The sequence below is a fragment of the Poecilia reticulata genome, chromosome 21 (genome assembly GCF_904066995.2).
Source record: "Poecilia reticulata chromosome 21, P_reticulata-male-v2, whole genome shotgun sequence".
Classification (NCBI taxonomy): Eukaryota; Metazoa; Chordata; class Actinopteri; order Cyprinodontiformes; family Poeciliidae; genus Poecilia; species Poecilia reticulata.
The window spans coordinates 3,195,051-3,222,214 of NC_088850.1; the positions used below are offsets into that span (position 1 = coordinate 3,195,051).

Here is a 27,164-nt window from a genome sequence, read left to right on the forward strand (position 1 = left end):
CATAAGAACTGTGGGAATAAAACACATTTTGTACTATGAAGATAACAGTTTTTATAGAAGACAATTTTATTTTAAATGGTTATTTTTCTTCTTCTTCTTTTACCAGCCCTATCAATTATGGAGTCTGGATAGCAGTGATGTGTTTATTAATCTAATATAGCACTTCTGTAAATTGACTGATATTAAACTTAGATCTAATTAATACAAACCTGAGTCAACTGGTTGTTTTGTAAATGTTCTTTATAAATGAAACTGGTTTGATTTAACATCAAATTTAGCTGGTACAAATGTAAAACTCTCCCAATAACCTCTCATACGTTTTTATGTAGAATTTTTTATTTTTTTGAACAATATCAAAATAATGAAAGTTGTCATTTTGATCAGGACGACCGCTATAACAAATTTACGAAATAGATATGACGGTTATTTGTATGTTACAATGGTCTGCCTTTTATTATTAACATTTCTATCACATATTCGATGTAGTTTACAGAAGAAATGTGGCCGGAAGTCTTTTGTTTGAAAACTCTTTAAATAGCCTTTTTGTTATTGTAGTTATTAAAGTAAGAAAGCTTTCATAATTCAATGTGCATAATGTGTTTCAGTCTTGCAGTTGAGGTTAAGTTACCGAGGTTCTGCGAGTTCCATAAACGCAACATCACTTTACGTCTTCTGACGTCATCACGCACCCAGTGTTTGGTTTCCGCGCCGAGCCGTTATGGCAGCAGCGATTATCCTCGACAGTAAGCCGGGCGAGCAGCCGACAGATGGAGGAGAGGACGCGGACAGGTCGATGTTGAGGACCGACAGGTGAGGAAAGCCTGTCGGGAGGATGGAGTGTTTGCTGCGGCTGTTGGATCCCTGAACGGATCGCTTTTATCCTGCTAACGCAGCTAGCTGGCTAGCTTTCCTTCTCCGTCAGTTCCACGCATTGTGTCAGCGTGGCTGCTGGAAGAACAAAAGAGGCAAAAAAAATAATAATAACAAATTTAAAATCACTGCAAATATTCAACAAGGACGTGTTGATTTTTTTAAAAATTTTTATTCTTATTTATTTTTATTTTTTTATGAATTAATTAAAATTCTTGGCCATCTCAGAGTAAATGCTCTGTGAGTTTTGTGCATGGCTGCAGTTTCAGTTTTAAAATTAACATTTCATCCAATTTCTCTTCTAGAAAAACAATGTTGCTTTACCTTACAGAAAGCTGAAGGTTTTTTTGGTTATATTTTTGCAAATAAATGTTGGATGTTCTCAGGGGTAAAAGTAGGGGGGTACGGTCGGGTACTGCGTACCCAAAACTGGGTGATTCTTTTTTTTTGCTGCAACATTCCATGTCCCCATGTTTTGCTTACAATTATTTTTTGTAAAATGTGCCAAATATTTACAACAAAGTATTTTAATTATACATTTAGATGTTTGCCATTATTCAAATATAAATGAAATGCCTTTTAAATATTATTTTGTTCTGTACACCCCTTTTTGGTGACTGACATGTTCAATTTTATGTGTCCCCAGTGCAGTGTAATAGACTTCCTCATGACATTTAAACTATAATATATATATGTGTGTTTTTCTTCAATAAGTTGATTGACTGGACAGAACCTTATTTTAATATGCAATTTAATCTACTGAAACTATTTTCTCATTTTATATTTTCTTCATATTATACATGTCCCAGTACTAACTTTCCACCCTGTTAGGATGTTTCATTTCTGCCTTCAAAAAATCTAAAATTCCATAAAAACCATTTAATGTAAGTGACATCAATTGGTCTCGATGTGAATTCAACCATGGAAAACAAAGTGAGCTTCAACTGTCACCATCTCTGTACTTTTTCTTATCTTAAATAAGTTAAACCTGTATATGTAAAGCTTAAAATTCCACCCTGTTAGGAAAGATAGTGAAAAATGTTTATTCAGTAGAATTTAAAAAACATAATATTAGATTTAGTCATTAAAGGTTTGTTATTTTGTTGAAGGTGAGCTAGCTAAATGTTGACCACATAAAGAGCTACAGGTAGATTAGTTAGAAAGTTCCACCCTGTTATGTTCCACCCTGTTATGATAGATTGTGAAAAATGTTTATTCAGTAGAATTTAAAAAACATAATATTAGATTTAGTCATTAAAGGTTTGTTATTCTGTTGAAGGTGAGCTAGCTAAATGTTGACCACATAAAGAGCTACAGGTAGATTAGTTAGAAAGTTCCACCCTGTTATGTTCATGAACCAAATAAGGTAGAAATTAGGGTGAAAAGTAATAATTTTAAGTCAAATAAAAAACAATTCAGATGATGGAATAGAGTTGCAGAGTAGTCTGAGGTATTAACAAATGTCTTTGCCATTTGTCTGTTTTCATTTCACTAGTTATCCCCATTGACTCCTGTGAGGGGAACAATGAGTTCCTGTCATGGGAAAATCCGCTACAGGGATGTCACCTGCTTTTGCCAAATACAGCCAGGACAAATACTCTACCTATACTTTGACTTGAGAGAGGCAATCCTGCAACCAATAATGAAAATCGTCAGATTTTAGAATCAAAGACATTGATTTTCCACCCTGTTATGGGACAATCCACCATGTTATGTTCCATTCCACACATGTTTTTATTAAATATTGTTACAGAAACATTAAGTACTGTGGATTTTTCTGAGCCATGTTGGGAGTTGAAGACCAATAAATGCAAATATTGGTATAAGTTTTTAAAATGACCAATATTTTCAATGCTGTCAGTAATAATGAGTAAAAAAAACCATTTTTTTCTTTACAATACAGTCAAATGATTCGTAACTTCATGATGTGTTACAATTTCAAGAATAAAACATATTTTATAGTAAAAGGGACACACTTTTTTGAAGAAAAAGTCATTATTTTTCAAAATGTAAATGTTTAACTATTTGTGGTCTATGTGTAAATGTTCATCACAGGGTGGAACACATTCAGAGACAATGGTGAAAAAAAAAACACATGTAATTATTAATTTATCCAATCCGTAGCTTGGCCATTATTAATTTCTTATTGTTAAACATGTCAGTGTTGTAACAAAATATTTAAAACTTAAAACATTAATACTTTTTTTTTTTCAAAAATCCTGAGGCTGAAATGTTGCCGCAAAAAAAGAATCACCCCCTAAAAGATTTAGCGGGGATACGCAGTACCTGCAAGAGAGAGGAGCTGCTATCTGCTGACTGTAAAAAGTGACTGATTAGTTTTTCAAGAACAATCTAAAACACGACTTAATAAATAACTTTTTCTCATTTCATATTGTTTCTGAACTCTTCGTGCTTTGCTAGAGCAGGTCTGCAACACGTCGAACGCGGAAAGTTTTGAGTCGATCTCTGCAGGTGACAAACTGAACGCCGCCAGGACGCTGAGACCAGCACGTCCTCATCTGATTGGCTTATCAAAACGTTCGTAACTTTATTAAAGAACAACAACAAAAATCAACAAAACGTGCTCAAATTAATGACCCAACAACAATAATAATCATTATAATTTCAACAAGTTGTTGTGCAATTCTGTGCGTTTCGGTTCCATTACCAAAATAACTAAGAGCAGAAGTTTAAAATTAACTAATCAACTACTGTTGTGTTCATGAGAGGCTTATTAATGATCGCAAAATGTCAAGCCTGAAAACCTGATATCGTAACGGACTGAATGTTATGTTTTTAACGTAACCTCTGGTCGGCTTGCTGCACGCAGGCGGTTGCCATCCACATAAATATCTATCTATCAATTAATTAATTAATTACCCAGGCACACACATACAAATCTACTTGTTGTAAAACAAGCAGATTTAACAGCTTTAACTTTTAGTCATAGTATTTGTCGTGCTGCTTCAAAGAGAGTTGATTCAAATCTTTGCGAAATAAAGCAAAATGTGAGAGAGAGACATTGTCTCCCGCTGCTCCTCCGCCGCCTCCCGCTGCTCCTCCGTCGCCTCCCGCTGCTCCTCCGTCGCCTCCCGCTGCTTCTCCGTCGCCTCCCGCTGCTTCTCCGTCGCCTCCCGCTGCTCCTCCGCCTCCCGCTGCTTCTCCGTCGCCTCCCGCTGCTTGTCCGTCGCCTCCCGCTGCTCCTCCTGCTGCTCCTCCGCCTCCCTGTGCTCTGTCCTGCCCAGTCTCCCCCCAGCAGGATACTGGGCCTTTTGGGCTCAGTCTCCTGAGGGACTTTGCCCCCTGCATCAGTGCCACCTGCCGGACCCGCCTCCAGGGTCCACCTCTGCCTACTGGATCATTTCAGTGGAGATTTCAGACTGTGGCAGGAAGCCGGAGTGCCCGGAGAGAAACCTGTCAAATCTTTTTACCTTTTGTCCTCTGGTGTCTGATCAATTCCTTTCATAAATGTAAATGAATCCGTTGTTGGACATGTCTTCACTGCAGTCGCTGTCTGCAGTGAAGACATGCTCATTGTCTGCCTTCATGGTTTGTTCTCCTTTCATTACATAACAGTAGAAGTCTGTCAGGTTTGGATCCCCACAGATGACGGAGGACAGGTGGTATGTCTCCGTCCCACATTCTGCAGGGACATCGATGGTCTGAGTGACTTTGGTTTGGTGCTTCCTGGTCAACCTGTGCAGAAAAAACACCAGGACCTTGTTATCGGTCAGGCAGTGTTTTTTCTGCCAGGGTGACCCGCAGCCTGAACAACGGCGCTTGCAAGCCAAATCCAACCAGTATTCAAGCAGTATACTAATACTGGTTGAAAATAACACCGGTGGAAGGGCAAGCATGGCGCCATTGTTCAGGAGCCTGAGGGAAGTGGCTCCACAGTTAGAGCAGGAGTCGTTGTCGTACAACTCTCTATCTGTGTCGCCGCCAAACGAATCCATCCAGACCAGCACAGACTCCAGCAAACTTTTTAAGTCGTAGTCCTTTCCCACGCCTGATGGCAGCTTCTTCTCCTTAAGCTCCATCAGAACTGGGGAAAGGTCTTTCTGACTAAAATGTTTGCCGGGCTGACGGACAGCTGAGAGGAGGAGACTCCCACAGCAGGGGATGGACGATGCCTCCAGAAAAATCCTTTCCTTAGCTAGACACCGCTTGGTGACGCTGAGGTTTAGGATGCTCTGGAAAGCAGCGTTCACCCAGCTGTTGTGGAGCTCATCGGAGAACTTGAAGAAGTTCTCCTCGGCTTGTCCTTGTCCTGCAGATGTCCTCCCTACATCCAGCAGATCCGACCCAACGCTATCTACCGAATTAACGTCAGGAGAACAGGAAATCTCGACATTAACGGAAACATTTGCATTTAGAGGTGGATTGTTGAATAAATTAGCAACTCCGTTATCTGAAATACAAAGTTCCCCGTCCGGGGAACTTTGTATTTCAAAGGACCCTCTGAAAGTGCCCTTCAGAGGACTCTCCTGTACGGAAAGCGATGGGACCAATGAAACTAAAGCTTTGGCTGTCACTTCAGCCACAGCTTTAGCTGCGAGATCAGCCGCAGACAAATCTTCCCCAGCCGGGTTAGATTTTTCTGCGACTGCAGTCTCACCCTCACACTGTACCATCGTCTCCGAACAAACCTCCCCAGCCGGGTCGGTTTGTCCGGAGACAGTACTGTCGTCCTCTGTACCGTCTCGTACAGAGGACGAGATGGAGTCCGAGGTCCCAACATCCATCGCCTTTTGAGAGCAAACCTCCCCAGCCGGGTCGGTTTGCTTTTTGGAAGTGGATGGAAATCCTCTCCAAAACGGATCGTCCTCTTCCTCCTGATCGTGTCCCTCGTTGGAATCTTTCCCTGGAAAAAAACGATCGCACACTTTCTTCATCCCGGTGGTCACGGCATATCCGATGCCCCAACCAACCGGGATTATCATGGGAACAAGCGCCGACGCAAAACTAAACATTGTTGCTCTACACAAATCTGAAACTCTGGATCCTGACTGATGCTTAGAGATTCCAGCATAAATGCATTAGAACTTCTTTGATCTACTGTGATGTCATAATGTCATCTATGACCTCATCAGTGAGCTCACTGGACTTCTGGTGCAACATCTTGCTTCTGATCGTTGCTATGGAAATGATCAGATCAGTTCTGCATGACTCAAGCTGACATAAATACTTAAATAAAATGTTATACTTTTTTAAATTTAACATGGAGAGATTAATAGATTTGTATATGATTTAATTTTTGCTTTTGTGGTTCTCCATACCAGCTTTGGTATAAATGGTCTGAAGCCTTTTATCCACTATTATTTTTAATTACTGTTAATTCATTAGGATTATTCATGTATTAATCATTGCACAATGCTAGGAACAGTCTGGGACTTGTTATATTTATTTGTATTCATTTTTGTAGACAATTTAATGCTGTGACTATTTTACCAAACATAAGAAACAAAAGCAGAAGAGCAATCTAGGCATGAACTTATACATCCTTTTATTCAGGTCCAGAACCCAGAAGTTCTTGGCTTGTGTCATTCAGGAGCCTTTTGGATAAAAAGTGTAGGAATCTCCACATTGTCAGTAACACAGAGTAGGTGTGTGTGTGTGTGTGTGTGTGTGTGTGTGTGTGTGTGTGTGTGTGTGTGTGTGTGTGTGTGTGTGTGTGTGTGTGTGTGTGTGTGTGTGTGTGTGTGTGCAAGTAAAATGCTCGCTACCTTTCTCTCTCTCTCTCTCTCTCTCTCTCTCTCTCTCACTATATATATATATATATATATATATATATATATATAAAAATTCCCTTCTCACCCTCCGCGGGTGGTCTGTTTCATCCTATGAGCTCGGGTCCTCTACCAGAGGCCTGGGAGCTTGAGGGTTCTGCGCAGTATATATATATATATATATATATATATATATATATATATATATATATATATATATATATATATGAAATTTATTTATTCATTTTTTGTCATAGTACCCCCAAGAATTTAAAACTTCTTTCACCCCTGGATGTTCTGTCATTGAAGCTTGTAGTCATGTTTCTTAATTCTTTCCACTGAAAGACAGCAGAGCAGTGAAGTAACTTTTTTTAAATTTACAAAATCATCAGCACCGTATTTACTGAAACCCCATAACATCTTTCAAGGTACTTTGAAAAAGTATTTACCTCCTCACTTTTTTGTTTCAGATCAACAAAATTATAATCAGACAAAGGTGATACGTGTAAATATGAAAAACCACTGATGCCATCATCCATTAGAGTAGGCCTGGACATTAATGCTGAATAAAAGCATTTCATATGAGTCGATATATAGATAATTATTGCTGATTATTTTTTTTTAAATATTTGAAATTTTGCCAAACTGGTGGAGTGACCTTTTCTTTTTATCTACAGTTTTCACTCCACACCATTGTTTTCTTCTTTTTAAGCAGTTATGGTTTCACAGTGAACTTGAAACTCAGCAGGTAGTTGCTAGGTAACCAAAGATTGAGTGAGTAGGCCAGCTTAGCTGATTGTGAGAAGTTGAGAAGGTTCTGGATCGGAGTTCAGTGAATTTTCCATGTATAGATTATTATATCTGATGTATTATCTATTGATACTGATCACATGCAGTAGATATTAAGAGTAATATTGCTTTTGTCCTACCAATCCAAATATAAACATTGGGAGTTTAATTGGAAACATGTGCTTTGGTTTTGCTTGTTTCTCTTCCAAAGAGAGAAACTTTTAGCTGAGGATTGGGGAGATAACTTTCCACAAACCGAGCCAAGTGATGACAGCCTTACTCATGTGAATGGTGGCCTCCCCACTCGATGTCACGCTGTTTCCTGGGCAACGGTGTGTTTTCCTGGGGAGGATCGGCAAGTTCTCCCGTCCTCTCCCTCAGTCACACCGACACCAAAGGTCCGACTGCGGAGAGTCCTCACAGAGACATTCCAGTGAAAATGTTTCTTCCTTCCTCTCTGCAGAACAACAATTTATGTGCAAGTCCACAATTTTACAGTGTTGTAATATCAGCTGAACTTGCACGTATATTGTAATACTTGAAATGCCTGTAAAGGAGCAGCAGGGGGTCACATATGAACCAAAAAGGCATCTCTGATGGCAAAAACATCCCATCCAGTCCTCTCAGTGAACTGTACAACCACTGAACATGTTTTGACGAGCGGTCTGCTTATCAATGCCTCTCCCTCTAAATGCAGCGGGAGCGGAGAAGATTCCATGGACGGTCTCTCCAACCGGGTCCCCTGCTGCCCTCTGACCCCGTCGCTGTCGCCACGGAAACGGACCACGAGCCAGTCCAAGACGGAGCCTCCACTGCTCCGAACCAACAAGAGGACCATCTACACCGCCGGCAGACCACCGTGGTACAATGTCACTGGGACCACCTTCAAAGAGGCCTTCGTCATCGGTGAGGAGAGCAGAGTTCGTAAACCAGAGTTCTCCTGGTTTGTTTTCCAACTCCTACATCGTCACCTAAGACGCATTTAAATGTGCTTAAAAGGAATAATTTACGCAAATATTTAGTACTTTTCTTATAAACTACAATCTGTGCCCCAATCCGATCTTAACATCTGATCAGGTATCAATTCTATTCACTATATTCTTTGTGCTATTAGAGACACCATGTTTAATTATTTTACATTATATTTAAAATTCCTGATTGTACTTTATGAGCCATTTGAAATGAGGTTTGTTGCAGTTTTTTTTTACCGTAGTCAAACTAGAGATTTTAACGTTTTCTTATGTTTTACTGCTAATTGCACTGACGATTTATCGATAACTAAATTAGTTACGATTATTTCAATAATCAATTTCCACGATTAATTTGATTAATCGTTTCAGCCCTAGCAGGACGTTGCGCTCATGTCTTCTTCAGAGATTTTTGTGTTGTTTCCTGTAGTGGTTTTTGGTGCAGCGCCCCCACAGGCGAGGAGGGGAACAGGTTTTTGAACGGTTTGGTTTGTTTGACGCAGTTCAGTGTGAAAGCGATCCGCAGTGAAAATGTAACATATCAGGTGTTAAAACAGCCTAAGATTATTGAGGCTGATAAAACCTTAATATTTCACTTTTATTTTCCTCACAGGTATCAAACTCCAGGCTTTTAGGGCCGTTGTCCTGCATACACCACATAAATTTCTCAATAAAATAATCTGTTTTCTTCATGTTGAGTTTCAGAATAAATAAACTGAAAAACGTCTGTCATGCTCAAACCATTTTAGCTACAGATGTAAGTTTAGCAAACCGTAATCTAATGGTTTCTTTCTGTATGAGCCTTTACGGCGACACATCATGCTGATCTGCACAGTAAAACATCCGAGTCAGCGAGCTTCCCAGCAGCTGAGGAGTGAGCTCCAGGTGTGCGTGTTTGACATCCACGGAGCTCCGTAGCGTGAATAAACTCATCAGACCGGGGTGAGCGGTGGGAAGGAGAGGCGGACGTTCTCCTCAGTCTGCAGTCTGTTATCGCCAATGGAGCGTAGTGACTGGTCCCAATTTCACACACGGCTGAAAGGAGCAGCGGAAAACTGGTCAGACCTGCGCTGAGGAAGATGTAGTAAAATTTGGTGCAAGATGAAGAGGGAAAGAATTACGACTAAAACCATAAAATGGGTCGAAAATAAAAGAAATGGAAATGAAAGGAGGTAAAACCTTGTGTCTGCCATCTTTTTTTAACAATTGGGTTTTTATTGCTAATAGAAAAAAGGGTTTGTTGTGTTGCAGCAGAGCAGCTTTCACAGCTGGGTGACTTTAAAACATGTTTAGATGAAATAAAAGGAAAACGTGTTTCTACAACATCCCCACAGCTGCACTTAAAGATAAAAACAAGCAGCATTTTTTTAATCCAGTAAAATAAGTGTTTTGCTAAAAGTCACTTATTTTATGTTACATGTAGTTATTTTGTAGAAATGTGTTTTTTTCTTTGTCAAAAAAAGCCAAACTTTGACTGATTTGTAACAGAAATAAATATTGTACATACTGGTACACCCATGTTTTATTTTTTGAAGTGATATGGCGTAAAAATAAAATCTCAGATTTTTTTTATACCAGATTCAATTTCCAATGTTTGTTTGTTTATTTTTTCCCTCAGTTTTTTTTTTTTTTTTTTTTTTTTGAATAGACAAATTACAGAAATTTTCTTTTTTTCACATCACACAAGTCACATGATCAGGAAGTAGTTGGAGGATGATGGTTTTTTTTATGACATCACATGAACAAACTTTATTTGTGTTTCTTATGTAATGGAAACAACACAATTATGAAACAGTTTTTTTGACATTACCAGAATATTGACAAAGTTTTGCATACATTCGTAATGGAAATGCGGCCAATGTCACGACTTTCTGCACTAAACGGTAAAAAGGAACATTGAAAGTCTAAGGAAATTCAAACTTTAGCGAATTTAACCTCTAAAAATCTCTCATTATACCAGTTTGTCATATCTGGTGTCTGTTGCTGCAGAACTTGAAGTGATATGTCATGAGTATATGATGAAAGTGTATTTATTTCATTCTTGAACTAGTTTAGCATTTTTCTAGCAGCAGTGCTTCTTCACGTTTAATTGGAGCCGCTGCTGTTTGTGCTTTGTGCTCCTGCAGGTCTGTGTGGAGGAAGCGCCTCAGGAAAAACCACAGTGGCCAATAAGATCATCGAAGCTCTGGATGTTCCCTGGGTGGTTCTGCTGTCCATGGACTCCTTCTACAAGGTGATTACGCTCTGCGTAGTTAAAAAAACAGAACCACAAGCTTTGATTCATGGCGTCTTCAGCAGTAAATCTGCAGATTCACTCTGAGCAATAAGACGCATTCGATAACCGTTTACCCCCAGAGTTCTCTGATAGTTCATTAGCTTTTGATTGGAAAACAAACGCAGATCATAAATCATATTCCACGGAATTGATTAGCCTTCCCGCCCCTTTGCTGATTTCAGCAAGATGAACTGAAATTGATGGTTTTTGGTTCTTTTCTTACTTACTTCTAACACTGAATTGAAGATGTTTGTTAAATTTGTGTCTTTAATATGTGACTAAAGGTTACAAAGAGGGATATTGAAGGAAAACATGCAGGATATTTGTGCAGCAATTCATGCAGCTCAAGATTAAACAGCCATTGACTGTTCAATATTAGTGTTTCTATGATATAAAGCATTTTGAACTGCCTTGTTGCTGAAATGTGCTTTACAAATAAACTTGATTGATCTACAGTGCTGAGTAATAAAAATTTCTTGTTTTTGTTTTTTTGTATTTGTAAACATAACTGTATTTTCATATTTTTCAGTTTTTTAATGGAATAATTTAGTTTCCAGAAGTGTTTGTGTACACTGCTCAGTTTGAAAAATATTTACATTTTCAGATTTTTTAACCAAATATGCGACAGATTATTAGAGCCATAGTAAGAAGAAGAAAAAATTAAGAATAAATCTGTATGAGAATAAAGTGTAATATTATGATTTTGTAATATTATGACTTTATTTTGGTAATTTTTTTACTTTATTCTCAAACAAAGAAAAATCCTTTGTTCTCAACACTTTTCATTAACCAATAATTCATTTTATACAATAAAGTTTTGTGAATTTTTTTTTTTTTTTTTTCCAGATCAAGTGGAGAAAAACTAATTCAGTTGTTCCTGGGGACGATATTGTGAAATCATAAGACTAAAATAACTTAATTCAGCCATTTGTTGCGCATATCTTCAGATTTTTCTAACAATTTAAAGTCTAAACTTCTTTATAAAGACAAACATTATCTCTTGTTCTTGGTGTTTTTTGTATAGCAGCTTTTATTTTCTATTTTTACCCGCTCCAGTTAAGGAAATGGTATTTCCACATTCTGAATTCTGAACAGGTATTGATATGAGACCTTAGAGCTGATCAGAATCACCTGTTTTATTGCTGCTCTGGTTTGTTTGTGTCTCAGGTGTTGAATAAAGACGAGCAGGAGCTCGCTGCTAAAAACGAGTACAACTTCGATCACCCCGACGCCTTCGACTTCGAGCTGCTCATCACCGTCCTCAGGAAGCTGAAGAAGGGGAAAAGCATCAAAGTGCCGGTGTACGACTTCACCAGCCACAGCCGGCGCAAAGAATGGGTCAGAAAACAGCGACTGTAGTAAAAATACTTTTGGAAATTTCCCCAGCAAGTTTGCTGACAATTAAAGCTTCATTTTCCCCAACAAGAACCACAGGAAACGCAGAAAAATCTCCATCTGAGAGCCTTTCTGAAGCGTTGCGTCTCTGACATCTCCTCTTTATTTCGTCGCCGTGTAATTTCATGGCTGACTGGCACAACACCTCATGGGAAATCGGCCATCTCGGCCGGCGACTCCGGGATCATTATATGGCCCTTTTGTACTCAGCTGAATGTAATTAAGTGTCGAAGTGTTGGCCAAGCTGCTCTGCTGCAGCCTGGGGTTCAGCTTCTGCTCCTGAGCTGCTTCCTGAATTTACACAGTTTTACTTCTATCTGTTTAAACTTTTTTTGTTAAAGATGTTAAAGAACTTCTACATCATTCTCAAATCGATTCACACACGAGTTTGTGGCAAACAGTGATCCTAAAGTCTTTTGCTCCTCATTTCTTGGCATTTTCTGTTTTTTCTCCGTCAATATTTTAGTTATTTCCTTGAACTCAACCACATGTTTATAACATTTATTTAACTGTGCCTGCAATAATACCAATAATAACGTTTCTTCCCTGTATATAGCTGCTGCAGAATGTCACACAGCCACTGATCTGACATATCTGATTATTTTCTACTAAATCTGAATTATTGGTTAGAAATGTGAAGGAAAAAAATACTCTCATCAGAGCCGTATTGTACTGAGTAATCATGAAATATTTCCTTTTTATCTTGTAACGTAAAGCTTTTAAATATCTGCTTTGTGAGGATAAAAATCATAACTCATGTCTTTATCTCGCCTCAGAGAACAGGGGCCAGATAATAACTGGAAACCATCTGAGTCTTGAACAGCTCTTGTAAAGCTTTCAGTTCTTAGAATCCCAGAATATCTACATTTGAACATCTTTTAGGATTTCAGCTCCTTCTACTATTCAGAATCTGTCTCGTTTTCCTGGTGGACATTTAAACTGACGACATAAACAATAAAATCTTTATTTTTTCTTTTATTTTTCATCTCTGGGACAGAAAACAGTTTATGGAGCCAATGTGGTTATCTTTGAGGGCATCCTGGCTTTTGCCAACAAGGAGCTACTGAAGGTAAAAAATGTATATTATTCTCAGTTTTTTCTTTTTGTTTGTTTGCATGTTGCACATATTATAGACGGTAAACAGATAACAGATTTTGGAGTTGATTCAACTTCCAGTTTAGATTTTTTATGATATGCTGATAAGGTTAGTTGATGCAGAAATCATGTTCCTGGTTGTAATAATAATATTTATGCAGATGTAACAGGATAAAAGGCAGATTATCTACTAAGAAATGTGTAGTTTAAGGCTCCATCATGTTAGAAAATGTTGTGCTTTCAGTAATATTAGTGAATATTTGGCATTTTGAAACTCTAGTTGTCCAAGTATTGCATTTTGCAGGAGAATATATTGCTCTCTAACCGTGGATATTGCCCTCACTGATACTGCGATGACGGTATATTTACGATATATTGCGCAGCTCTGCTTTGGTTGCAGCATCTGGAACAGCTGGTTTAGCCTCAGGGAAGCAGCGATATCCCAGTCTGTCCACCACAGCTGTTACCCCTCAGGGCTGCAGACCTCGTAAAGTAATATTTAACATTTAGGTCATCATTTTGTAGAAATATTATCTTCTGTCCAATTAAACTCCTTTATTTTCTCGGTTTTTCTTCGTTTGACGTCTTATTGCTGAATCAAAGTGAAGATTCAGTCCAGTCTGCTGCCTGGAGCCTCTTTATGTGGAGAGATTTGCCTTTAAACAGAAAATTGATTTGCTCTTTTATTGAAAGCCTGTTTATGGTCAGTGAAAATCCATAAGAATTAAAGGGACGACGCTCCTAATGGTAAATAAGTCCTGCTGCTCCTTCCTCTGTGTGTTTGTGCGCTGGACTGTGGCGATAAGGCAGCCAGCCTCCCAGGAGGCCCGGCTCCGTTGCTGATTACGCTCTTATTCAGTCAGGAACAGCCTTTGTGCTCTGTGATTAATTGTTCTTTGTGTCCTTTCTAGTAACTGAAGCCAATTATAGCTGCTAATCTGTAGAGCTAATATACAGGTCTGGGTTAAGAACCCGTCCAGACGGGCAGGATGCCAGGAACTGGAAATATAATGGAAAAAATAACAACATTAAATCTCTTATTAAAGCAGAAACGGCATGGTGACGAGTTAATGGAATCAGAATCTGTAGGAAGACTTTACAACATATTCTTTCTGTTTAGTCTGACTGTTTTGTTGTAAGAAATAAGAGATGAAGATTTACATTTCTAGTAGTTCTGTCCATCTATTACAAAATTCATGAGATTAATCACATTCTAGTGCAGCAAGCACATCAAAACATAAAAAAGTGTCATTTCTTGTTTGTTTTTAAACTGGGTCTGTTTAAAAAAGAAAGCAGACAAACCTGCGGTTTAATTTCACTCATTTTGTTTTACGATCAGAAACAAACCATCAATGTTCACAAATTATTTTAAAAGAATCAACTTTTAGCATAAAATGCTCAAAGTTGCAAGTCATAGCAGGTTTATTCAGATTTATTTTGGTCTAGATGGAGAAAACATGAGCGACATCATTTGTTTCTGAAGCCTTTCAGGATTTTAACATGTTAAAATGAGAAATCGGAGCAGAAACGCCTGATAAAACTGGACCCAACGTCATTTTGTGACCTTTTCCCGGCAGCTGCTGGACATGAAGGTGTTTGTGGACACGGACTCGGACATCCGGCTGATCCGCAGGCTGAAGAGAGACGTCTCTCAGCGCGGGCGCGACATCAACGGCATCATCAAGCAGTACAACAAGTTTGTGAAGCCGGCCTTCGAGCAGTACATCGAGCCGACGGTGCAGGTGGCCGACATCGTGGTGCCCAGAGGCTAGTACTGATGTCACTCTGCTCTATGCATTCAACTGTCCTTTAAATATCACATATGGCCGTTTTTCAATAAAGTTACTGATTAAATGTGTTTCCCTTCAGGTGGAGAAAACTTTGTAGCTTTGGATCTGATTGTGCAGCATGTCCACAGTCAGCTGGAGAAGGTAAAGACCCCCAGTAAGGTCTCTACTTGTTTGTGTTCTGCTGACTCGGCTCAAGTTTCTCCCGGTGTTTCAGTGCGTTTTAGTTCGATTTGTGGGGAAGTTGTTTGAAAAGTGCTGCTTCAGCTGCCTGCCCTGATGAGACTCGCTGCACTTCTGGCTGTTTTTATATGAGGAACAATGTAAACAAAGTCGGCTTCATTCAGATCAACATTTTTAGCTGCTGCCGTCTGCAGGCGGCAGGAAGCATTGTGACGGGATTTTGCTGCGTCGCCACAATAAAGTGATAAAGTGTGGATATGTGAGCATGGCTGTCAGGTTTAGAAAGTTTAGTATTAGAAGAAGATAACCTGTTTGAAAAGCTAAAACACTTTTTTTAAAATGTTTATTAGTTTTTCCAAACCTGACCGGATGCACGACAGTAAAACCACAACACAGCATTTCTGCAAAAACTGCTCAACCGTTGTCTCCCAAAATCAGGAAAAGTTTGATCCATTTATCGGTTTTCTCCCTGTTTGACCTCCAATCTTCATGTTTTCAAGCATTAAAACATCTAAAGGACCAGAACTGGGCGTCTTCTGCTAAACAGTTGCAGAAATCCCAAAAATATATTTTCCAAAACATCTAGCAGTGAATATAAATAGATGTTATTCTGTTGGTAGTCTTATTGTCTTCATGTTCTTATTCTCTTAGCAAACCGTACTCATCATGTCTGCAACATGAGGTGCAAAAAAGTCACTTTTAATTTTGTTTTCAAATATTCTGCAGTATGAAATGTAAACTTAACTGTTTAAACATGTTAGGAAGATGTAAGTTTTGTGTTCAAAGATCTTCATGGGAATAAAAAAAACAGAATTTGGTTTCATTTTACTCTCATCTTAGATTTTAATCTGAAGCAATTTAAGAAAAATAAGATATTTTTTTCCTGATAATATTCAAATATCAACAAATGCAGCCAATAATTTCCGTTTAACCAGTTAAAAAAAATCTCCTTCCATTTTCATTTTTTGTTATTGATTAAGGGAAAGGAAACAAATGAGATTGTTAAATATTGACTATTAATAATTCCAGGCAGAGTTTTGGTTATTCCAGCGTTTGGTGAGGCTCCTTTCTGCCTCGTCTTGTTCCTCCTTCCTTCCTGCTGCGCCTCGCTGACCTCGGTCAGGCAGCTCTGGAGTCCTTATCTGAGATTAATGGCGCCGTGCGGAGAGGAGAGGAAAGGAGAGGTGTCCTCCATCTTTCTTCTCCTCATTGGTTCTGTCATCCATTCACTTTTATGACCCGCAGCTAACTATGATCTGTTCCACCTTCCAACATATTCATTCACGGCCATCAGCAGAACGAACAGTTACACTCACTGCGCGACACCTGCAGTCTGCAACATGAACGGAGCAGAAAGCTCGCCGACTTTCCTTCAGTTTCAAAATGTGCAAAATAAAAGTTATTTGTAATTTACATAACTTTTATTGAAAGTTGCATGATTTTATTCATCATTTCCTTAAGCAGTAGCTTTTGCTGTTTTCTTTCCAGTTTAGAGTTTGGCTGAGTGAACGGCTGCGTTCAAAAATACTTTATTTAATCCAAAAAGAAATTAGACTTTGACAAACTCATATAATCCAAGTGTCTTCAATGAATCAAGATCTCTGGTAGCAGTCAGTGTTGCAGTGAATCTGAAGATGCCTCTGACTGAAGATTATTGTTTACTAGCAGCTCAACTTCTGGGCAGCAGAGATGATTTTCCACAGTAGCATGTCCTGGATGACATCATCATTTAAGATAATCCACATCATTTGCTTTTGCTGCTCCTCTGTAAAGCGGCAGTTTTAGGTAAAATTGACTTTCTTTTCAGCTTTCCATAATTTTATAAAGTTTTTCTCTCATCAAAACAAAGCTGGAGTGTTGCCTTGATTCTTCCATGCATGTTTGAGAAATCTTTTAATCTCCATGGCAACCATTCAGCTGTGCAAAACGCCTGAGTGGACGTAGCCCCGCCTCCGAGGCGGCAAAAATCCTGCAAACACCAAGAAAAAGCTCTCAATAAAAATCAGCTCATGATGATAAACAGTAAAGACAAACCGTTTATCTCCTAATAAAAAACATCAGGAGAACTCACTCCTTCAAACTGACTGGGTTAAAATATATCTGTCAGACTCTGGAAGCAGGAAGACCTTATCTCCAGTTAAACCGTGGGAAACGATTTACTCCACGTTGAATCATCTGTTGGTTTCTGCTGCCTCTGAAATTCAAAGCAACCTTCATGGAGAGTTTATCTGCCACAGCTTTGGCTCAGTCCACCAAGCACATTGTTGAGCAAACTGATGAAATCATTCGCTGTTCCAGCCCCGTTTTACACAATCAAATAAAATGGTCACACTTACTAAAATCTGATTTATGACACTGTTGAGTTTTTGTTCAGCCAGACATGAAATGAATATTCATGGCTGAGCTGTCGGGGTGTGTGGAGCCGCACATTTCAGCTGAGAATGTTTTTGCTTTATAGGTTTGAGTTTCTTTTATTTTGCTCACACTGTGTGTGTTTTTGTGTGTGTCCTTGTATGTGCCTGACCCCTCCTTGCCTGGCTGAATGCTGTGTAACCATTCCAGCGTGAGATCAATGTGAGGTATGCCTGCAACAGCTTTTTATTTCAGTTTCTTTCTCATTACAGCCAAACCTTTACTCCCCTCTGCTTCCTGTTCTCCATACAGTCAAACCGTTTTTATTTTGTAATAACTGGGGTTTTTAGTATGAAAAAAAAAATAATTTAACTGGCCAAACTACCATCACACCTGATGTCTCTTTTACTTATAAACCTGTTAAATATGTAGATAGCTTGAAAAGTGAATTAAATTTGGATTATTTAAAGAAATTTCCATGAAACAGCCTCTGCTAACATGCTAATAGCAGAGCTAATTTTTCAGTTAGCTCTTTTGCTAACTTTGAGAACGCCGCACTTAGCAGACGCACTATTAATCAGTTTGTTTGTATACAGAACATAGAGGACAGAAAAGCTTTAGGAATGGAACATTTCATATTAATTAACATTTAAATGTAAATAAATTATATTCTAGCTAAATGGCTAATTTCCATTTCTGGTCTCATTGGTTGATGTGTATGATGTTTAATAATAATAAGAAAAAACTACTGCACAGAAAAAAAAACTCCACAAAGGAGAACATGGGTAATCAAACAGTTGACATTTGTAGACTACAATGGTTCAACAGTTTTCCCTTTAAATTGATAAGATGAATATAGTTAGCATAATGCAGCTAAAAATAGAGTTGTATACAGTGAAGCTACGCTAAGCTAAACAGGCTAATCAGGTAACAAAGAAATCTATTGCATAGCTTTCGCATACTAAGCAGATCCAACAGTTTTTTTTGTTCTTTTTTTATTATTAAATAAATAGTTTTGTTTTTCAAGTTTTGTCTCGCTGTTCATTGTAATCCAAGACTGCAGATAATTTGGATGAAATTGTCATTTTACTGTGCCATGCTTTACACCCATAAGGAGAAAAATCTGGACACGCCCTGGGTGTTAAAGTATAACATTTTCAACTTTTTAAACTCACATATTTTCCAAAAGTTGAAAACTTTCCACTTTACAAGTTCAGGAAATTCCAAAGATTTTCTACAAAAATTCCTGAGATTAATATCAACAGTTTTGAGGTTTGTTTTTGCAAAGCTCGGATATGTTTTTGTTTTCTAAAAACATTCTGAGATTAATGGTGAAAATTTACCCCTTTTTTCTATCTACAGTGGCCCTAATGCTCCCTGGTGTTTGCAGAAAAATCAGTGGAGAAAATCGTAAAAATAACAATCTCAGCAATGCAGACGGTGTTGGTGGACTTTAAAAATCATTAAGTAGAGGTTATCTTGACGATAGTAAATCAATATTCTTATCACAATAAGAAATTTATCACAATAAAAGATAAACGATACGATAAATACCCACTGCTACTCTGAAATAAAAGAGAAAGTAAAAAGCATGGTTGTTAAAGAACCAACACTTTGTGTTGTGCTTAATATTGTGGAAAATTGTAATTTGTCAGTAATAATTTTGCTCTCATTAAAGAAAAGGAAACAGAATCAGTCAACGGGCCACATGTGGCCCCCAGGCCACACTTTGGACACCCCGTCTAGATCTTTACCTGCTTCAGAAGTTAACTTCCTGCAGCCATGTTTGCACAAATCAACACCAAAATACAATCAGCCCGACACTGAATCTGCTTAAATGCGGCGCTTCAAGTTGTTTATGATTAAGATAAAATCAGTTTTATTTTAGAAATCAGTTTGAAGTCCTGCTGCAGCACAAAGCAGAGACAGCGATGGAGTGAACTCTTAGTTTGCAGAAAAGCCGACATTTGGCAGAAAAAGCAACAATCGTGACTCTTCAGGTCTTTTCTCTGGGCGAGTTAATCTGATTGAAGCTCTGTTAATAAACGCTGACATAAATCACAGATTGATTTGTAAAACGTGGAGAAGCTCTGCTGCTCTTTCCGGTGTGAGATCTCAGCAGAATAAAAACAAAGAGCTCTAAGATGAACTGATCTGATGGCGCGATGCGCTGCAGAGCTTTTGTTCCGTGTTGCACGGCGCCGATCTGTCGGAGCTTTCCACGACTCAAAATATTCTTTCTCTCCCTTTTTTGTGTTTTTTTTTTTCTGTGCTTTGTGGCGTTCTGCAGAGGAAGCTCCGCTGGGATATGTGAGGCCCGACTTCTGCATCTTTTGTTCAAATATAAGATGCCCAATCCTGCCGTTTCCATCCACTCCGAGCTTACTAACCTGTTCCACTAGTAGCTGCATGTTTTTTCTGTAAATTCAGGCAACATGCTTGGTTTTGACATTTATCTATCAAGTCTTGGCTGCAGAGCACTTTTCCTAATTTGCATTTTTGTGAAATAAAACAAATGCACGACTTATTTTTTGCAGAACGAGAGCACAATTTAAAATAAAGAGTAAAGACAAATAGCTCTTTTGACGCTTGCAGCACTTTGCATGTGTTTGACGATAATCAGGGTTGCATTTATTGTTTTGCATGTAGGTTACAGCACAATGGGAGAATATGAGGGCATTAACTCTTAAAACTGCTGCCCTGATTGAACAAAGGGAATCTTAGGATCACAGCTCCTCTGCTATTCTTTAGGATCAACATGTTTTTCCACATTTTTATGAAACAGTTTGCTGGAAGTTCACATTTTTTCCCTGCTCTGCTAAATACAATTTTCTCCAGATCTGTAAAAGTTACATGACTATTTTTTAACAGAACTTATGGAGTTTTATAAATGCTTTGGGAGTTTAGCTTCTTTTATTGTTAAAAAATTATTTGATAAAATACAAAATTAATGTATTTTCTTGACTTCCATAAAATGAAAAAGAATGAAAACACACAGTATTCGACTTAAGTTCAGGCATAAATAAAATAATGAACAAGATATTTTTTCTTGCATGTGCATAAAAACACTGAAAAATCTTCCCTTTTATATTTATTCATAAAACTAATTATTCAGTTTTATTGTTTGGACAAAATTTCATTTAGCTCAACAGGAGACCTCAAAGCTGCAAATTTCATGTTTTTCACTTTTCAAACTGAATATTTCTTTGTTTATAGTTGAATATTAGTGGAGTTTCTTTTCCATAAATAGTCCCTGATTAAAATTTGTGTTTATCTTATGCATGAATTGCATAAAATAATATTGAATGACTGGTAATTATGCACAAAAATAGTTTCTGAAATCCTGAACTCCAATGTTTGGTAATATCTAACTCTTCTAACTGGCATAATAATGACCAGTATTCACCTATTTTAGTTATATTTAAATAAAATTAAATAAAACTACATAAAGTGCAGTTACCCATGCAGTTTATGCAAATAAACTTTGACACCATGTACTTAAAACGTCTGGAATGGCTTTTTATATTTCCTTTAATTACTTTCTATGCTGTTGTCGAAGTATTTTCCAGATCTGGATAAGTTTGAGGATGGAAGAATATCTGTTCTCTTCATCCTTTCATTTGTCCATCAGATCATCCGTCTGTTTGTCTGTTTGTTGTTCTGAAGTCTAACTTTGACATTTTCACATTATAGTTGCGCATAAAAAAATCTGAATGTTTTCCGTTCTTTCTGTTGGTTTCTTGCAGATCGGCTCTGGCGTCGGCCCATCAGGGTCAGCCGTTACCCAAAACCCTCAGCGTGATGGAGAGCACGCCTCAGGTCCGCGGCATGCACACCATCATCAGGTCAGAGCGCCGGCCGCACGTCTTACAGCAGCGGTGTCAAACTCATTTTCGTTCCGAGCCAAATTAAGATCATGAAGGCTCCTAAAGGGCGAGTTGTACCAGAATGATAAAACCTGTTAACAAAATGTTAAAATATAAATGAATCCTTAAAATTAAATATTATTGAACATCTTTTTAGTCCCTCTAGGATTTGTTTTCATTCTTTTTCTGATTTTTTTTCAATAAAAATCAAAGAATTTTTGGTACTAATTTAGAAATATTTGCAATATTTGCGCTGTTTATGATGGTAAATGTGACTTTTTATTACTCGCTGGACTATAATCTGCCATTAATTAAGGTTGAGGCAGCCGTTTAGTACAAGTAAGAAAGTTTTTGACAGTCTTTGAGAAAAATCTGTAATAAACTACCAATTACGTATTAGCACAAAAAAGTGCAGGGATTTGTTGATTTTGTGTGAATTTCCATGATAATTCTCAAGAAACTGGAGGGATTGATTGATATAATTTGATAATAAACAGATAAAAATGCATTGATTTGATTGATTACATAATATTTAACCACATTTAGTGTTTAGTCTAGAATCTAGAGGGCCACATAAAAAGCTACGGCGGGCCAGATTTGGCCCACGGGCCTTGAGTTTGACACATGTGTCTTACAGGAAATACCTGCTTCTGTTTGACCAAACGGTTTGTTCCTGCAGCCCAGCTTTCAGGCGTTTTAAACTGCGGGTCGCGCGCTTCCTGTTTGTGTTTGTAGGAACAAGGAGACCAACAGAGACGAGTTTATCTTCTACTCCAAGAGATTAATGAGGCTGCTGATAGAACATGCCCTCTCCTTCCTGCCTCTCAAGGTGAGGCTTTTCAGCAGCAGCGTTAGCCGACCTTCCTGGCCGCCGGAGCAACCAAAGTGCAGAATAACATTTGGCTTCGAGTCGGCACTGAATTTCGTCCCGTTTTTCTCCCGTCCAGCCCGTTTCCGTGGAGACGCCTCAAGGTACCGTCTACGAGGGAAAGAGGCTGAGCGGTCAAAGAGTAAGAATCAGAGTCTCATCGACTCTCTGCTGAACTGATTCAGTGTCTGGAGGAAACATTCGAAAAGGTTCTGGTTCTCTACGCCGAACTGGAAAGTACAGAGCTGGAGAAGTTCAAGAAAACAAAATTAGATTGATTTTATTCACCATCCCATTGTCTCCAATCATCTAACACGAAATATCTGCTGTAAATTCATGTCAAACTTCAGTTTTTATCCTTCAAATTTAACGTTGGCAAGAATCAGTTCAAACCATAAAATGAATTAAGATAAAAATATTTTCTCTCCACAAGTTTTACCTGAACAGAGACACATTTCCATCCTTTATGTGAGGAAATATCACATTTTCTATCAAATGTATCAATGTTTGAATGTTAGGACATCTTCTGCGGTGTACCTCAGGGTTGTGTGTTGGGCCCCTGATAATTTACTTTTCATTCTTTTCTTTTTACATGTCCTGGCTTGACATTTCAGGATAGGGCCACTGAAAAAAAAACTAACTAACTAAAACAAATTAATTTGTATTTTAATCTTCTGAGAAAAAAGTCAAAATTTGGAGGGGGAAAAAAAGTCAGAATTTTGATAAAAGTCGGAATTCTTTTCTTTTCAGTTTACTCACGGAAAAAAAAAAATCTTCTGACATGTTTCAGTTTAAAACGGGTTTTTATAAAGATTTTCTTTCACAATTTACTGGATCTCCAACTGATGCAGTGAATGTTTGTCTTAATTATGAGTTTCCAACTGTATATCCTGGCATATATGAGTTATTATGCTATTTATTTCTATAAAAGGTACATTTTATGTGTAGCGTTGATCATTTTAACTGGTTATCAAGTCATTTATCTGTTCACTGAACCAGATGTTGTTCCTGAGGCTGCCCCCTAGTGGCAGCAGCTCTCATAGCTCCGCTCCGCTGCAGTAGATTCCGATGTTAAAGCTGCAGTTTGACCTGTTTGCTGTTCAGCAGGAGCTTTCAGAGTAAATTATTGTTGTTTTCTCACTTTCTGTCCCGTTAAGATCACCGGCGTTTCCATCCTGCGGGCCGGGGAGACGATGGAGCAGGCTCTGACGGCCGTCTGCAAAGACATCCGGCTTGGGAAGATCCTCATCCAGACCAACCACGACACCGGGGAGCCGGAGGTTTGTGTGTTGGTGTTGAAGCTGCAGCTCGACCTGCGTGTGGTTCTCACCCAGTTCTTCCTGCAGCTGCACTACCTCCGCCTGCCGAAGGAGATCAGCGAGGACTACGTGATCCTGATGGACAGCACCGTCTCCACGGGAGCCGCTGCTCTCATGGCTGTCAGGGTCCTGCTGGTGGGTCCAGTTTTAAGCTTTTTCATGTTTTTTACTTTTAATTTTGATCAGAATTATTCAGGATTTGTTTAAATTCACTTTTAAACTTCTGAGAAATAATAAACAGTTTAATAAGCAAAAGAATAACAAAAGACGAGTTAGATTTCTCACCTTCCATTTTAACTCTTGTTTAAAAAACTAAAATAAATAACTGAGTCTTTAACATTATTTTGGCATTTTAGTGAAATATTTTTTTTAAATTTTTAGCCTACTTCATAAAGCCTTTTTTATTTTATTTAAAGTCATTTGCTTATATATTTTTTTAAATATTTAAATATACTTATTTATCAAAGATTGAGGAGATTCACATTGTTTTGGACGTTTAATTAATTTTGCTAGTATTCTATGTGTAATTTTGTAAAATCTTTGATTTATTCTGTTTTTACCCAAAGAAAAATTATTCTTTTTATTTTAAAAAAATGTAAAATAATAATGAGTAATACAAAATAAAAATTTTTAAAGGAAAATGTTCTTTTTTATGAGTAAAAAAATTACATAATTTTAGAAAAGCATTTTTGTTTTTTTTTATATATATAAAAATAATTCAAATGAATACCACTTTTAAAAAAGGAAAACAGTTTGTTTTTCTTTTTATAAAATATAAAAATTATTTAAAAAAAATTTTTTTAAAGAAAAAAAGCGGTTTTTGATAATTCCTGGTTAGTTTTTCTTCCTGCTCCATGTTTAGGACCACGATGTGGCCGAGGATAAGATCTTCCTGCTCTCCCTGCTCATGGCGGAGATGGGCGTTCACTCGGTGGCCTACGCTTTCCCCAAGGTCCGCATCATCACCACCGCCGTGGACAAAGAGGTCAACGACCAGTTCCACATCATCCCAGGAATCGGTGAGGAGCCGAACATGTTCTGCATCCGATTTTCAAACCAAACAATGGGTTTCTCATTAAAAATACAAATGAATTATTTAAATATATCATTTTGTTTGGTCCGCAGCGCAGGGCATTGTGGGTAAATACAACCTCTTGGCTCGTAGTCTATTACCAAAATCAAAATCCTCTAACCGCTAAAATCTGACGTTTCTCCATTTTTGTTTAGATTTTGTGAAAAATGAAGTTCTGCTCAGTGTCTTTTTCTGAGGTTTTCATGTTGTTCCCTTCTTGGTGCAGCGCCACCACAGGTGAGGAGGGGAACAGGTTTTCAGCTAGTTTGGTTTGTTTGGCGCAGTGCAGCGTGAAAGAGAACCGGCGCAGCTGAAATTATAACAAATGTTGCAACTTTGGTTCCAGCTGAGCGTCTGTCTGTTGATTTTGCAGCAGCCCTTCATTCAGAGGACGCCTGAGGCGACTGGACAGAAACCGCTCACTTTTAACAGGAATGAAACAGCAGAGCTAGCTAGATGTTTTAAAGGATGAAGAGACGCAGTCAGGAGTACTTTCTATGAGAAACAAGCAGAGCTTTAAGGACAAATCGTGGTAAACATGTCGGTGTTCTGCTCTTTTCCTCAGGTAACTTTGGGGATCGTTACTTTGGTACCGACGCTCCATCTGATGTCTGTGAGAGTGACGAAGGGATGGACTTCTGAGGACAGACTGTTACAGGAGCACTTCGCTGTGAACGCATCTGAATAATAAATTTCTACTTCATCTGCTCGACTTCTTCTTCCACCAAGACGCTCTGAACCGGTTCCTGTTGGATCCCACAGAGCGGGCTTTATGTGACGGCAAACTTTTAAGGTTAGGGAAACGTTTGTTAAAGGGACCAGAGGTAAAAGTTCAGGTTCCACAATCCAGAACATTTTACAACTTAATTTCTTTTACTGTGTCGATAATTCCTCCTATGATGCTTTAAAGTTCCTTTTATGCACCATTAATTTCACTGCAAAAACACAAAATCCTGCCAAGTATTTTTGGTCTAACTTCTTGTGTAAATATCTCAGTAAACTTGAAATAAGACTAAACTGTCTTATAAGTAACTTTTCAGAAATTAATAGGAGTTTGTTTTACATAAATAATCCTTAATATGGATGAAAAAGACTCAGTTTCACTGGCAGATTATTTCACTTGTATTATGGGACAAATGTCTTGTTATAAGTGAAATAATCTGCCAAGATTTTGTGTTTTTGCAGTTTCTAAAGAGCCTTAAAGTTGGCAAACATCTTGCTGGATTTTTTGCACAGTTCGAGGCCAGATATTGTAAATAAATTAATTTAAATCCAGCAGAGATCAAACTAGATCTGGGCTCAGTTTTGATTGGATGTTGATCTATGTTTTTGCACTAAGATGCTGCATGAAGATAAGGAAACGTTTTCATCTCTGATGATAATCGTCCCCCACGTTTCTGTCCCACTTTAAGCTAGCAGAGTGGAGATTTCTGGAAGAATTTGGGCACATTACATTTTTATTTTCTACAAATTAAATGCTCTTATCTCAGGCAACTTTCACCAAAAGGGACGGCAATCATAACTACTTGAAGACGATTAACTGATGAGTGAATGAAAAGGTCAAATATGAACTTTTTTTTTTTTTTTTGCCTAAATGTTTTTATTATTTTACTCCACAAATTTCAATATTTCTTAGTTAAAAAGTTTATCTAAAAGAATTTTATTGTTTTTCAACAATGCAACAGGTTTTCTTAATCCTCTGTATTGAGCGCCATTTTGTGTTTGTATGAGATTTGGTCAAATATAATTTGTCACAGGCTCAGGTCGTGCATGTAAACTGGCCCTTAAAGGGACCCGTCCTTGCTGCTGTTTAGCCAAGTTTTACATGGTTATTTATTTATCTTGTTTACAGGTAATTGCTTTCATCATATCACACATTTTTGACTTGTATGAATCCGGGTTTTTTTTTTCCAGAAATATATGCAATACAAGTCAATTTAAAAATTTGCTCATTCAGCATTTTTACTGTCAAAGTTCTAAAATCTAGTATTTCCTCAGTTATGTTGAGCTACATGTCTTTTTTTTTTATTCATGTCACCATGTTCATAGAAAACAGTAATATACATTTATACGAAGCATATAAAATCAAATACAACTGACTTGAAATAACTTTCAGCTGTTACTTGTATGAACGCTCATTACCTCATACTATAATTTTACTGAAAAACACTGCTGCCAGTATTCATCTGAGGCAAAATAATACATTTATGTACTCTGTGCCATTTTTTTCCTAAACAGTTGTCATAATGGGTATTGATTCTGTTTCTGTAAGTGTCTCTTTGCTTAAAGAGAATAAATAAATACTTAAAAATGAGAAACTTGTCGTTGTTAAACTTTTGTTTTGGTGTATACCGCGGCTGTCCACAAGAGGGCAGCACAGGTTATATTTCACTGTTTACAGCGGAACTTGCGTACTTTTGATGATACCTTTAAATACCGTAGGAAATTAGAATGATTGGGGCTTGATTTGACCAAATGCTGAGTAAATATACCGGAGTACATTCAGGTACTTATATATATATATATATATATAAAATATATTTGAAGTTACGGCCATACTTTATATATATATATTTTTTTCTTTTAATTTAATGAG

The 27,164-nt window shown here is 37.9% G+C and overlaps 1 protein-coding gene across 3 annotated transcripts; it reads left to right on the forward strand.

Moving 5' to 3' along the window:
- The first annotated feature begins 511 nt into the window (after nucleotides 1-511).
- On the forward strand, nucleotides 512-25,269 carry LOC103457224 (uridine-cytidine kinase-like 1). 3 transcript variants are annotated; one of them, XM_008397194.3, is made up of 15 exons: nucleotides 645-810; nucleotides 8,086-8,294; nucleotides 10,483-10,589; nucleotides 11,799-11,969; nucleotides 13,024-13,095; nucleotides 14,699-14,888; nucleotides 14,991-15,052; nucleotides 19,734-19,753; nucleotides 21,190-21,288; nucleotides 22,045-22,138; nucleotides 22,257-22,319; nucleotides 23,335-23,457; nucleotides 23,524-23,631; nucleotides 24,359-24,515; nucleotides 25,134-25,269. In XM_008397194.3, exons 1-15 carry the CDS (start codon nucleotides 719-721, stop codon nucleotides 25,208-25,210), a joined length of 1,644 nt encoding a protein of 547 aa, XP_008395416.1. In that variant the 5' UTR covers nucleotides 645-718; the 3' UTR covers nucleotides 25,211-25,269. The 3 variants fall into 3 exon arrangements, with proteins under 3 accessions (XP_008395418.1, XP_008395416.1, XP_008395417.1); XM_008397195.3 differs by lacking the exon at nucleotides 19,734-19,753 and adding an exon at nucleotides 17,654-17,670 and having other exon boundaries at nucleotides 650-810; XM_008397196.3 differs by lacking the exons at nucleotides 19,734-19,753; nucleotides 25,134-25,269 and having other exon boundaries at nucleotides 512-810; nucleotides 24,359-24,511.
- The last annotated feature ends 1,895 nt before the right edge of the window (nucleotides 25,270-27,164 follow it).

What these genes read in the sequence shown, in the direction of transcription:
- LOC103457224 (XM_008397194.3), top strand. Translation starts at nt 719, where the DNA reads ATGGCAGCAGCGATTATCCTCGACAGTAAGCCGGGCGAGCAGCCGACA. An exon ending in TCGATGTTGAGGACCGACAG is followed by an intron (nt 811 to 8,085) that starts GTGAGGAAAGCC and finishes CTCTAAATGCAG; the next exon opens with CGGGAGCGGAGAAGATTCCA. An exon ending in TCTCCTTCCTGCCTCTCAAG is followed by an intron (nt 22,139 to 22,256) that starts GTGAGGCTTTTC and finishes TCTCCCGTCCAG; the next exon opens with CCCGTTTCCGTGGAGACGCC.